At 45.5% G+C, this 14,428-nt stretch overlaps 1 protein-coding gene across 14 annotated transcripts in view; it reads right to left on the bottom strand.

Moving 5' to 3' along the window:
* The window catches only part of MAPK8IP3 (mitogen-activated protein kinase 8 interacting protein 3), a 70,740-nt gene extending 58,166 nt beyond the window's left edge, over positions 1-12,574 (bottom strand). For 11 of the 14 annotated variants that reach the window (XM_079952322.1, XM_079952334.1, XM_079952323.1 and 8 more), the window contains exons 1-2: positions 11,988-12,573; positions 1,311-1,431 (exon numbers count right to left, since the gene is read on the bottom strand). In XM_079952322.1, the coding sequence (XP_079808448.1) occupies positions 1,311-1,431; positions 11,988-12,305 (439 nt within the window). In that variant the 5' untranslated portion in view covers positions 12,306-12,573. Of the gene's footprint in view, positions 1-1,310; positions 1,432-11,987 lie in introns of all 14 variants that reach the window. The other 3 variants (XM_079952330.1, XM_079952332.1, XM_079952335.1) reach the window with 1 other exon arrangement.
* Between the last annotated feature and the right edge of the window lie 1,854 nt (positions 12,575-14,428).

The following is a 14,428-nucleotide window of genomic DNA, read 5'->3' as shown; positions in this document are numbered from 1 at the left end:
TGTCTGAGCATTGAATGGCAAAAGCAATACTGGCGCCCTCTTCCTTCAATTCTCCAGATATTTTGTGGTCACCTAGAAGATTTTTTTAAAACAGTAAATGCTTTAGAAGAGATTTGTAACCTGTAGCCCTCCATGTACTGTTGGACTACAACTCCCATCATCCCTGCCCTTTGGCAATACTGGCTGGTGCTGATGGGAGTTGGTGTCCAATGTCATCTGGAGAACCGCAGGTTCCTCACCATTGTATTTGTTCAATCAGTATGGACAAACACCTACTGAATTCAACACAAGTTGTGTATGATTCACAGACCTTCAGACAAACCGTGCACATGATTTTCACTCTCTTTCACTCTACCTCTCTTTCAAATCAGAACCAGTGAAGGCGGTGACGGTCCTGTGTGAGTGTCTGAAGGAGGTTGGAGGATGGATGGCGGCTAATGGATTGAGATTGAATCCTGACAAGACAGAAGTACTGTTTCTGGGGGACAGGAAGCGGGCAGGTGTGGAGGATTCCCTGGTCCTGAATGGGGTAACTGTGCCCCTGAAGGACCAGGTGCGCAGCCTGGGAGTCATTTTGGACTCACAGCTGTCCATGGAGGCACAGGTTAAATCCGTGTCCAGGGCAGCTGTGTACCAGCTCCATCTGGTACGCAGGCTGAGACCCTATCTGCCTGCGGACTGCCTCGCCAGAGTGGTGCATGCTCTGGTTATCTCCCGCTTGGACTACTGCAATGCGCTCTACGTGGGGCTACCTTTGAAGGTGACCCGGAAACTACAACTAATCCAGAACGCGGCAGCTAGACTGGTGACTGGGAGCTGCCGCTGAGACCATATAACACCGGTCTTGAAAGACCTACATTGGCTCCCAGTACGTTTCCAAGCACAATTCAAAGTGTTGGTGCTGACCTTTAAAGCCCTAAACGGCCTTGGTCCAGTATACCTGAAGGAGCGTCTCCACCCCCATCATTCTACCCGGACACTGAGGTCCAGCACCGAGGGCCTTCTGGCGGTTCCCTCACTGCAAGAAGCCAAGTTACAGAGAACCAGGCAGAGGGCCTTCTCGGTAGTGACGCCCTCCCACCAGATGTCAAAGAGAACAACAACTACCAGACTTTTAGAAGACATCTGAAGGCAGCCCTGTTTAGGAAAGCTTTTAATGTTTAATGTATCACAGTATATTAATATTCTTTTTGAAGCCGCCCAGAGTGGCTAGGGAAGCCCAGCCAGATGGGCGGGGTATAAATAATAAATTATTATTATTAATTATTATTATTATTATTATTATTATTATTATTATTATTACTACTTACTCTGGTCTGCGTAGTTTTTGGCCTTTAACTCCAGCTGCCGTGTTTGAAATTCAAGGTGCTCGACCTGTATCTGCAATTCCTTCTTCTCCTGCTCCAGTGCATCTTCAAATTCAATGAACTTCTACATGGGCCAAAAAAAAAAATCAAACAGAAAAACGTGCTATATGTAAGTGGAAAATGGACACTGTGACAAGATTGAAGGGGTGTCTTCTCTGATGTGTCACACACAAGGACACTTCCACCTAAAAATCTGACCATGTGAAAACTGAAGTGGTGCTGTCCTGTGAGAGGACTGGTGTCTGGTGTTTTCCTCAGAAAACTAAACAATATAATTACAATTTAAAAATAAGGGAGGGGTTGCAGTTGCAGTTCCGTATTAAAAGAAATTATCATTCCAATATGTAATAAAGAGAGGCCATCAGGGCCAGCCCTACCATTAGGCAAAGTTGTCAATTTAAGTTTCTTTCACTTTCCAGTCTAAAATTCAGTTTGTTACATTTCCACATGAATTTCTGATTACAGTCATACCTCAGGTTAAAGACGCTTCGGGTTAAATCTTTTCAGGTTGCGGCTCGCGGCGACCTGGAAGTACCGGAAAGGGTTACTTCCGGGTTTTGCCGCTCGCACATGCTCAGATGCTCAAAATGCCGTCACACGCATGTGCAGAAGTGGCGAATCGCAACCCGCACAAACGCAGGTTGCATTCTGCTCAGGTTGTGAATGGGGTTCCGGAATGGATCCCGTTCGCAAGCAGAGGTACCACTGTATAACCCAGTGTAGATTAACAATCAAGCTCTCCTCCCAGGTAGCTCTGGGAACTATAGCTCATGTGAGGGGAGTAAGACTCTCCTAACAACTCTCAGGACCCTTCGCAAACTACAGTTCCCAGGATTAATTTGGGGAAGCCATGACTGTTACAAGTGGTATGATACTTCCTGAAATGTAAAATGCAGATGGGGCCTAACTTGGAAGCGCCATGGGAGTCATTTGCTGTTCCCCTCAGGCAAAATCTCTTGGGCCAAACCAGCTTCTCCCACAGCCATTTGAGCTTCCAAAGGTGACTAGCAGATCTAGGGCCTGTGACCATAATCCTTAACCACTGACCACGTTGGCTAGCGATGATGGGAATTGGGAGTCCCACAATGACAGGAAGGCTACAGGGGGGCCCATCCCTAATCTACCGGTAGGTCTTTCATAGTAGATATGGGGCCTTGCACAGCTCCCTGCAGCAGTCCGAAAGGTGCTCAATAAGTCTGTGCGCAAGCTCAAACACATCCACTCTGCTCCTCCTTTTCTTCAGCAAACCACAGAGTGGCACAGTTTTATGTCTGCACCAGCACTCGTGGTTTGTTTCTAAACAAAACAGTAAACCTTGGATTCAGATCAATGGCTTGTTTGCAGCAAATGCTAAGCCTGTCACTCTGTGGTTTGTTTCCCCACCAGAAAGTATGGTTTATGATAAGGGTAGGGGCCAAATGGAGAGTCCTCAGAATTCTCCACAGGCAACACCTCTCACCAGCCCAGCATTACACTTCCCTTAAGAGTTTTTGCCTTAAAATCTGGCATTGCCTCTGGGTTGCCCAGACACAGGATGGAGAGGGGAGTGCAAGTGTGTGCAGAAACCAGCCAACTGTACAAAGGTACAATTTACAACCGCTGGTTCACCATCATGTTATCATGATTAAAATGCATCTTGCATGATTTTAATGTTGGCAACCCTAATAAGCAGAAGCTCTAGGGCCAATTTGTTTATCTGGCCACCCAGTATGTTAATGTTTATAAGAGACATTTATGCTTAGGATATATTCACATATAATGCTTTTAAAAACATGTATCAAACTCCTTTACCCTACGTATTTTATCCTTTCAAAAGTTAAGTACAGTGGTACCTCAGGTTACAGATGCTTCAGGTTACAGACTCTGCTAACCCAGAAATAGTACCTCAGGTTAAGAACGTTGCTTCAGGATGAGAACAGAAATCGCGTGTCGGCAGCGGGAGGCCCCATTAGCTAAAGTGGTGCTTCAGGTTAAGAAGAGTTTCAGGTTAAGAATGGACCTCCGGAACGAATTAAGTTCTTAACCCGAGGTACCACTGTAAGTGGTTTTTAACCCAGTTGGATTGAAAACTTAAGTTATGAGCTTTGCACACTTTGGTAAAAAATAGTTCAAGCCTTAGCGACTGCTGAGCAACCAGAACAGATCAGTGACATTTGTGTATGTGTTTGTGTGTGAATAGGTTTCGGTTTTCCCCTCTTGCACAAGAGAGCCTTCATAACAAAAAGCAACAATTTTACAACCCAAGCCAAACAAAAAACTGCTGAGAATGCTATCCCTGTGAACATGCAAGGCAAAGCCCAGAAACGAAAACCAACAAATGCCATCTTGGCAAGGAGAATGAAGTGCAAATAAATAATTTAGAAGCAAGCAGGAATTGCTCGATGTATTGCGATATTTACGGGCAGCGAGAGCATCTTCTTCATAAGGGTCTATTGTGTGTCATGTACAAAAACGGACAGTGCATGAAGCTGATCACACTGGAACCATACATAGGGGAAACAGCTAGATTAGAGGGCGGTCCCTTATGGAGGCACCACAGCTCATTGGGATGGCACATGCATAACATGGAGGAGATCCTGGGTTCAATCTCTGGCACCTCCAGTTTAGAAGGACCAGGCAAAAGGTAATAGAAAGGACTTCTGTGAGAGAACCTGGAGAGATGCTTGCAATCAGAATAGGCAACACTCTGCTAAATTGGCACCTGCTCTGACCTGGTGCAAGGTAGTGTCCTATGTTCCTATATAACCCGAAAACAACAACACACTAGCTTTCCATGCAATCAGCCACCTGCATTCTGAACATAAATAAAAAATCCAAAATAAAAACCAGAAACTTAGCAGCACATTTTGAAACATGTTTAGAGACAGGGATCTTTCCCTCTTCAGCCTCTCTTTTACCAAGGTACATCCTGGATGCATATAAACCATCCATTTAAAGCAAGTTCCCCCTGCCCAAGAATCCTACGAACAACAATTTGTTAAGGGTGCTGGAAACTGTAGCTCGGTGACAGGGGAATTACAGTTCCTAGGACTGTTGTGTGTGCGTGCATTTTAAATGTACACAGCCAGTGACTCTCAAAATACTACATCACACCCAAAGTCTGCCTACACAAAATATACAATAGTATTCAGTCAATGTCACCCACCCCATTCTGCTCCCACACGTTCACCCATATACACAAACATCCACCATTCACCCAACCACTCCAATATGTCCCACTTGGTCACCAAGCACTATGTACAAATCATGGTGGAATCTGTGCAGGGTAAACCAATAGAAAAGATATCGCTTACAACACTAATGTCTCAAATCAAATGTAACTGATCTGTAGAAAAGTCCCCACAACCTGAGAAAAGAGAGAATGCACATACTTTTGTAAACCAAGAAAACTTTTAATAAAAATTATTCCTTTTATTAAAAAAGATACCTCACCATGCATGGATGGCTGCAAAAATTAGCCCACAAAGCTCTTCATTAGTTTTGCTATGGGGAAAGGTGGGTTATAAATGTGAAGAACTCTTTTAAAAAAATCCTCAGAACAAAAATCTGAAGTGAATGCTACTGCCCTGAGGATGCAAAAGATGTTAACTCAGACACAGAACGCATTAACGGACTCCCTTGCTCTTATTTAGCTTTCTCTTCTGTGCTTCTAAATCAGCAAGCGTGACAACTCCATAAAGCTTGACCTCACATTGATTTCCATAAAGGCCTCACAGACATATGCAGTAAAATCGTGGAGCTCTAAAGCTCTTCCTTTCTTGCCAGGAAAACTAATTTTAAAAACTCCCACCCACTCCCTACTTTTAAGATATCATAAGAATAACTACTGCATGTCAGTCCAACAGTACATCTTCCTCCAAAAGCCATTTCCAATTATAAACAATTCTATTATGGTAAGAATAACGTATGTTCTCCTCATGGGAGTCCAGCAGGGATGCAGCAAGGACTGCCACCCCCATGATAAACCATAATCCTCAGCTTTCATTTTTTTAAAAAAGGCTAAGTTTCTAGCATTTGTAGAACCTGAGATATGAGACAATCAAACTGTGATTAATCAGAAAAAGTCCCTTTGCATCTTTCAGGGTTTGACTCCCCCACCACAATGGGGGACCCCAAAAACAGTTCAAAGAAGGTTGAGCATTCCAAGTGTCCACACAACAGCAAGTGCTGGAATAAAAACCAGAAAGAGAAATGAAATGGAGTAGCCTAGAAATGGACACGGCTGCCTGCTACCCTAAACCGGAGTATGTCATACTTGCCATAATATTTTGTCGAAGTTTCCACTTGTAAACATCTGTATCTGTATATTAAAACTTAACTATGGTTTAATGGTGAACGTGCAGTGCTCTGGTACTCAGGGAGAAATTCACGGGTACTACACTCCTCCCCTGCTCCTGCTGAGATAAGTCATTTTTTGGTTTAACGTTTCATCCTAATCCAGGTTCATGGTTTGTTCCTCTCCAAACAAACCACAAGCTGTAGCCAAGACTTGTTCTTGGGTTACTGCTTGTGGCTTTTTTTGGAGAGACACAAACCACAAGACTAGGTCTGCAATGAGTGAGGATTTAAGGGCCAACAATTTTAGCCCTGTGCACCAGTACACTGTGTGTTCACTTTCAAACCATAGTTAAGCCCAATTATATTTTTAAAGTAGGGATGGGGCACCTCAGGTCTGCTGATGGGATGTGGCCCTCAGGACTCTCTCTCTGGCCCTCGGGACTCTCCCTTGACCACATGCTCTCCACAGCCACACCTTTCACCAGCCCAGATTTACACCCTCCTTGAGAGTTTTGAACTTGACCTTGAAATCTTATTATGCTTCTGGCTTCCAGAGAGATGTGTAAGTAAACTGACATCCGTTGCTTCACCCACTTTTGCTTCTGGCATATGGCCCCTAGAATGTGAAGGTGAAGAAAGGTTGCTCACCCCTGGTTTAAAGTGATGTGCAAACAAAGTCTGTGCCCTCCATCATCTTTTCTCCAAAGACCAATCAAAGACTGCAGGTAGGGAAGCATGTTTTTTAAAAACCCTGCATACACTTCTGTCTCTTGTGAAATTGGTATTTCTCAGGGTCTGATTTGAGATTTTCCACATTTGGAAAGCTTCAAAATCACTACAATAAAAACAGTGGTACCTCGGGTTACAGACGCTTTAGGTTACAGACTGCTAACCCAGAAATAGTACCTCAGGTTAAGAACTTTGCTTCAGGATGAGAACAGAAATCGCGGGGTGGCAGTGTGGCAGCAGCGGAAGGCCCCATTAGCTAAAGTGGTACCTCAGGTTAAGAACAGTTTCAGGTTAAGAACGGACCTCCAGAACGAATTAAATTCTTAACCCGAGGTACCACTGTACTGCAAAAAAAGAGTAAAAGTAATATGTCCGCCAACTATAGCTTGGCATCAGTTGTAGAATGACAATGCAAGGTTAACCTCATACAAAGAGCACCTGCAAAGCAGCCACAAACCTTGTGATACTGCTATACATTAAGTATCGAAAGATGGAAAAATCATGAGGGCATAGCCACCTGCATGCCTAATCAATTTGATGCTACTTAGGAATTGGAAATTGTGGGGGTTTCCCCTTCCAATAGCTAAAATGTAAGGCTGCAAAAAAAAAAAAAAAACCTTTGCTCTGGGAGCTTCAACTTTGGACATGGACCAACAAATTGAAACTGAATGCAGACAAGATGGAGGTTTCATATTTCTGAGTTCCAGAACCCTGAATCTGGACCAGTAGCCAGGGCACATCTTTCAAAACTGGTGCCATATGGTGCTGGTAGTCAGCTATGGACATGGTTGCATCCTTCTGGAAGGGAACAGGTCCACAGCTTGGGATTCCTACTTGATCCAACATTGCCCCTGGAAATTCAGGTAGTCTCTACAGCTAGGAGTGCCTATTTACAGCTATGGCTGGTTTGCCAGCTTTGGCCAGTTTTGGACAGAGATGACAACTTGGCCACTGTACTCCATGCTCTGCTAACCTCCACATTAGACTACAGTTTCCCATGTACTTTGGGAGTATGCAAAAATGCAGGATGCCAGTCCCACAGCCGAGTTGTCCTTTCCCTGTTCGTCATTTTTGACAGTGTAATGATTTGGAACAGCTTTGGCAAACAATGAATGCCCCCATCATTGGTTAAAAGCAGGCGTGGGGCACATCAGGGCTGGGGAACAAATGTGGCCCTCCAGGCCTCTCATAACTGGCCCTCAGAACTCTCCCCAAACCACACCCCTCATTGGCCCAGCTTTGCACACTGAGTGTTTTTGCCTCACTGGAATAGGTTCTTGAACTCTGATCAAGACACATAAAATGTATTTGATAGAAAGTACACATAAATCCCCTATCTCCATTCATTCTCTGTACTTCTCAGTAGTAACTCGTTAATCCTTAGCCACCTCTTCTCTCAGCTGAAAGCACCTTCAGGCCTGATCCAGCAAAATTCAGGACGTCCTATGTCCCATTGATTCCCACAAGAGACTGCAATTCTAGGACAGTTGCCTAACAGCAAGGCCCACTGAATAGAGCGGGACTTACTTTTGAGTAAACAGTCATAGGGTTGTACTGTTACAAAACCCCACTCTTTCTCCCAATGAAAACAATGAAATCTTTAAACAGCACTATCCTATGTCTACTCAGAAATAAATTCAACCACTGAGTTCAACTTTGGTTGGATTGTGACTCTAATAGTTTTGATCTCTCCTTCTATGGAAGATAATAACCATTAAAAATATGAAAAGGCCATGGTTCTCAGGATGGGGAGGGGAAATCTGATGAGCTGTTTCTAATTTAGATAAGATTAAAGGAAATGTATGAATATGCCTGGGATTAAACAGCTGGCAATGCACATCACTGACTAAAGTGCTTTTATATAAATACCAAAGAGAATTATTTTGTTCTCATTCTGTTTCAGGCTTCTTGTACATCAGTTCACAGCTGCCCCATCTTGGTCCTTGCCACACTGCCATGTAGAACCACAGAATCATAGAGTTAGAAGGAACACTGAGGGTCATCTGGTCCAACCCCCTGCAATAAAGTAATCACAGCTAAAGAATCTCCGACAGATGGCCTGAAGGAGTCCACCACCTTCCCAGGTAGTCTTTTCCATTGTCCAACAGCTCTTACCATCAGAAAGTTCTTCCTAATGCTTAGTCAAAATCTCCTTTATTTAAACTTGAATCCATTGGTTGAATTCCTACCCTCCAGAGCAGGAGAAAACAAGCTTGCTGCATCTGCCACATGACAGCCCTTCACAAATTTGAAGATGCCTATCATATCATCTCTCAGTCTTCTCTTCTCCAGGCTAAACCTAACCAACTCCCTCAACCATTCTTCATATGACTTGAACTCCAGACCCCTTATCATAATCATAGAATCATAGACATGTAGCTGGAAGGGACACAAGAGTCATTTAGTCCAACCCCCTGCAGTGCAGAATCCTCTTGGTCGCCTTCATCTGCACACCTTCCAGCTTGTCAACATCCTTCTTAAACTGTGAAGTGATGCCAGAAGACCAGGCATCAGCCCAAGGGACCAAAAAAATGGCCTGACAATTGATGTAAGGGAAAGAGGCATCCGAGGCTGATGATGCAAAGAGAATTTGCCCTCCAGCCGGACTGTATCCTTGGCATAGAAAACTCCCGACCTCCCAGCTCTAGTGGGCCTCCTCAAATTAAAACATCAAGGAAAGCACACTCTAAAAATAACAAGTGGGACCCACAACAAAACGTTGCAGCATTGAATACTCCCACTTGAGATTCCAGGGGTTCCATTCCATCTGTCCCCCTCCACAGTCAATCAGCATTCTATGGCCACTGAGCATGCTCAGTCTTCTTTAGGCTGCTTTGGGGTGGGCAGAGGCTCCTCCCTCAAGGCTTCCCCCCTCGAAAATATATTTTGCACTTCTAGAAACTTGGGGCAAGTGTAGAGAACCTTGGGCCCTCCAGCTGTTGCTGAACTACAATGACTATTGTCCCTGGCCCGTTGGCCATGTTTGCTGGAGCTGATGAGAATTGTAGTTGCTGAATATCTGAAAGATTAAAATCTCCCCTCACCTGCATTAGGGTTTCCCTCATTCTGCTGCTTCAGAGGCATTCTTATATACAGATGGGTGGCCATTTTGGCTACAGAAGCAGATATACCCTTAGATCTAGAAATTAAGAACCAGGAAAAAACTGAGCATATGTTTAAGACCAGGAATTGGTTTTCCATACCAGAACTGAGTTCATAATTCTTTCCACACAAAAATCCAGTCATTGTCTCCCACCTAAAAAAACTCTCTTTGCATGTGTACACACTATACCTTTAAAGCACATCTGAAGCACATTATTTCCCTCAAAGAACCCCCACAGAGTTACAATTCCCAGAAACCCTTAACGAACTTCAGTGCCCAGAATTATTTGAGGGAAAGAATGTGCTTTGACTGTGCTTTCAGTGTATAGAGTGTATACAGCCTTGTTTCAGTATCTTAATTGAGGAAGGAGAGAAATATTTTTTAAAAAAAACTTTGATTATTTTTACTTAGTATTACTTTTATATCCAACTTCCCTTCAAGAAGCTCAGGGTGGTGTGCAACTTGAGTGGGTCACCTCATGCCTGGGGGCCGGATGGGGCTCTCCAGGCCTCTCTATCTAGCCTTAAGAATTGTCCCAAGGCCACATCCCTTTGAACCCTAAGTCTATTTTTGCCCAGCTGGAATTTGCCTGATATTGCTTCTTTACTTACCTGGATGGAAGATAGAAGGGGGTGTGCATGTGTGTAGAAACTAGGCTACCTTACAAAGGTAAAATCTACATTAACTTCTCCCCCCACTTTTGCCCATGCCCACCACTGACATGCAACCCTTGGAAGGTTGCCCAGAAGAGAATGCAGCCTTCAAACTAAATAATAATAATCCCCCAACCATAGTGTATACAGTTCTCCCCCCTCTCCATTTTATACTCATAATAACCCTGCAAGGTACCTTCAGCTGAGAGACAGCAACTGGCTCAAGGTCACCCAGAGAGACTTGGGGATTAGAACCCTGGTCCACCAGGCCCTAGTCCAACACTCTAACCACTAGGCCACACTGGCTGTTGTTGCTGCTGTTAAAAAAATTGGAGTCAAAAGAACTTGCAAATCTACAGCAAATCACTAAGAAATCAACCAAGAGCAATTCCAGTCCTGCCACACCAGCCAATAACAAGCAGAGCAACTTTGGCACTTGGGTCCACTTCCATGGCATTTACAAACACCCCCTTTGCACCACACAAGGGCGGGAATTAAAGATGACAGAGGCTGGCACTTCCAGGGCCTAGCAATGTGCCACACAAGCCTCCCCTCCGCTCCTTTCACCAACAAATGATTGGCCGGATGGAGAGGAAGAGATTGCCCAGAGGGCAAACTGAACTTCTGGGAATTAAAAACTAGAAAAAACAGAAAAACAGGGGAGAAGCCAGCAGGGTGACTTTCTGGGGTCTAGCGATAGATTTATCTCATCTTGGCACAGGAATTGGTGTATGAGTAGCAGAGGTGCATGGCTGGTTGCCAAGGGCTGATGGAAAGGGGAGGCAGGTGGGCACAGCTATTCTAGGCCCACCTTCCCCCAACCTGGTGACCTCCAGTTGTTTTGGACTACAAATCCCATCAGCCCCAGGGAAAAGTGTTGATGGGAGTTGTGGTCCAAAGACAAATGGGAAGCACCAGGCTGGGGAAGATTGGCACTAGGATACAAAAGGGAGAGAGATAATAAGGACCCGGACCCAGACAAGGTCCCAACCAATAGGGCAGACTATTTTAGGGAGGGGATCAGGAGGAACAGTAGGTAATTTACTTGGTGGGGATGGGTGGCAGGTTGCAAAGGAAAGTATTCTGCACACAGCACTCCATGGAAAGTATCCCTGCAGCATCTTCACTGCATTGGATCTTTGCTTCACCTCCCTCCACCCATCCCACTCTGGACAGATTCCGACGGGTTTTTTAATGTCTCCTGGAGTCTAGTAAAAGAAACCTGGGTGTCAACAAAGTCTCCCCTCTGCCCCTTTCCCATTTCAAGAAACTTAATCCACAGAGCTCCAATGCATTTGCCAGATTCCAGTGGGTTTCTCCTTTCCCCCTTCTCTTCAGCCAAGACAGAACAAGCCGTGGCTTATTCCTAACCCTTTCTCATGGGTTTTTTGTTTTGTTTTTTTAAGGAGCCCAGCAAAGGCTCTACAGAACATTTCATCCTCCTGGAGAATCTGCTGCAGCTAAGCAGGTCCTGGATCTGTACTTTGGATGGCAAATCCCATGCAGCTGCAGAATAATAGTAACACTACTACTGCTACTAAAAATAATAATAATAATCCACTATTAGTAGGTGATGAATCCCAAGTACAATCCACATGAGCTGGGCCTGAGCTCCAGAAATCCATCCTCCTGCCCAGATCTGGGCCACGGCAACACCACTCTTGCCTATGAGGCTGCTCGGGAGCAGGAGGGCTGCGTCGGCCTTGGTGGGTCCCCTTGGCTCCTCGCCTGGGCCTGGCCCAGCGCTGCGCCCTCGTTGCGCGCGCCGCGGCCTCTCCGCACCCCACCCCCACCCTCCCCCCGCTGCAGGCGCGTCGCCCGCAGGGGTCTCCCTCTCTCTCTCTCTCTGGGGCTCACCTCCTCGGCCTGCTTGCGCAGCGCCTTCTCCCGCTCGTACTGCGTGAGCAGCTGCTCGTTGTCCTCGCGCAGGAGCTCCAGCTCCACCTCGTGCTCCTGGTTGTCGGTGAGCACCGAGTCGAGGTTCTCCAGCACCGTCACCACCAGCGGCATCAGCTCCTTGACCACCTCCTCGTCGTAGCAGCGGATGAGGCGCTCGAACTCGCGGTAGATGCTGTTGGCCAGGCCCGACACCCGCTCCGACATCACCGAGCCCGAGCAGTAGTCGTCGCCCGGGTAGCCCCCGACGCCGCCATCGTCCAGCTGGATCTCCAACATCTTGGCGCCGCCGCCTCCTCCTCCGCTGACCGACGAGCCCCGCGCCGCGGATAGAAGGCGCTCCCACCGACAGCGGCACCTGCTCCGCCGGCTTGCAGAAGATGGATGGCGGCGGCGGCGGCGGCGGCGGCGTCGATGCTGATGCTGCTCCTGCGCCTCCCGCTTCGGCCTCCGCCTCCCCAGCGCTCGGCTCGGCTCTGCCCAACGTCGCTTGCCCTGCGCCACTGGCCACTCCCGTTGCCGTCGCCTCTCCTCTCCCTGCCTTGCGCGCACAGGCGCAGCAGCACCAGAGACGCCGCTGCGGCCAGGCTGCTATTGGGAGGCGGGGGCGGGGGTGGAGGGACGGAGAGAAGGAAGAAAGGTGGGTTTACAATCGGATTTCCCGTGCGCATCCCTCCTTCCTTCGCTCCAATATGGATTAGGTTTTCATCGTTACTAGGCTGGCCTGAGCTGTGGCCGTGTTTATAATTGGGGAGGGGGCGCGCAGATCCAGAATAATGCTGCCGCACAGCTCTCTTTGCGACGGCAAAAGACAGGGGGAAATGAGGACTAGCCTGCTTGCTATTTTTAAAAATAAAAATCCGTGTGCCTGTATAAGATTTAATTGGTTACATTTTAGGTACACGGCATAATATCCCCAAACTCCCATTTACTGAGCTGCAAATGAGATACGGATTTGGAAGAATCACCACCCAATACTCACTTCATTCAGCCTGGTAGGATTTGCTTCGGAGTGGACACAGGATAGATTGCTATGAAGATCATTCTGTGGGTGAATTTATCCCTGCAGGGATGAAGTTGGGCATTATTATTATTATTATTATTATTAAAATGCATTGTAGAATTCCTATGCATTACATTTCTGATGAGTACAGTCAAGTCCACTTTCTTAAATCAGGAGCGTAAGCAGTGCACAAAACCATATTATATAGTTGTTTAAAGGGGGGGGGTATAAATTCTGTAAGTATATAAATAATCATTTCAGCCATAGAATTCATGCATTACAACACATTTTAACGACTCCACAAGAAAAACCCAGTTGCAAAATATTTCCATCTGATAAACATATAAACAGGTCCCAATGTGTGGTCGGGTCTTCCATATGCTTTATTAAGGATGCTTAATGCCTTCAGAGAGACAAATGAGGCAGAACCCTGTATGAAAATAATAATCTCTAACCTAGAATCCCTTCCACTAAATCTAATGTGTGTGAACTGGTTGTAATTACTCAGTGAAAGTTGAAAGCCACTCTACACATCTTCAGAGGTAACCTGCCCCCTGCTTTTTAACTTTTTGTGTCTCATATCTGAGTTTCTGCACTGGAAGCAAATTGATACAAAGTTCACTTGATGGAGATATTTTGGTCTCCATCAGACAACCTCTTTATTGCAGATTCATCCTGATTTGCTTGCCCAAAATATATGTGGAGGTTAGATAATTTCTGATTTTTATTGAAAATTCAGTCTGATTTGTTTGTAGGAAGGTTACATAACTATTATTGTTATTAATTACCCATCCTTCACTCTAAGGTTCTAGAGGAGACTACAACAATTAAAACACAATGTTAAAAACAGTTAAAAACAACTTACAAACACACAAAAATAAGGTGGGCAGTCATGCTGACCTGCTTATAGGACATTTGTACAGCTTCCCACTAATTGTTCATTCATTAAACACTTTTTAATGCAATTCACTTTCACTTTGCTAACCGCAAAAAGTCCATCCTTCCTTAAAAGTGGATTTATTATGTGACAGATGACTTAATTCCACTTTGATTTCACAAACTACAATTCCCCGTGTGTGCATGAATCCTTCCCACAAATACTGTCAGTCTGGAGACATCATATGATCAATCCACCTCTTAAATGCCCTCAGCCACTGGTGTGAGCATGGTGTGAGCATTCATCTTCCAACCAGACCCCACTTCACATCCCAATATGTTTGCTGCAATATGTTTCTCCAACTTCAGCTGGTGTGTCATTTCTGCCATTTCCCAGAGAAGACAGGCCAGGCCTTGATCATTCATGTTTTAGGAACCCCTAATACAGACTACTGTGATGTGCTGTTTGTGGGACTGCCCTCAAAAAATGAACTGGTAACTTCAGATGGTGCAAAATGCCAGA

Source organism: Podarcis cretensis (genome assembly GCF_951804945.1).
Source record: "Podarcis cretensis genome assembly, chromosome: 14".
Classification (NCBI taxonomy): Eukaryota; Metazoa; Chordata; class Lepidosauria; order Squamata; family Lacertidae; genus Podarcis; species Podarcis cretensis.
This window is presented reverse-complemented; position numbering and strand designations above follow the sequence as displayed.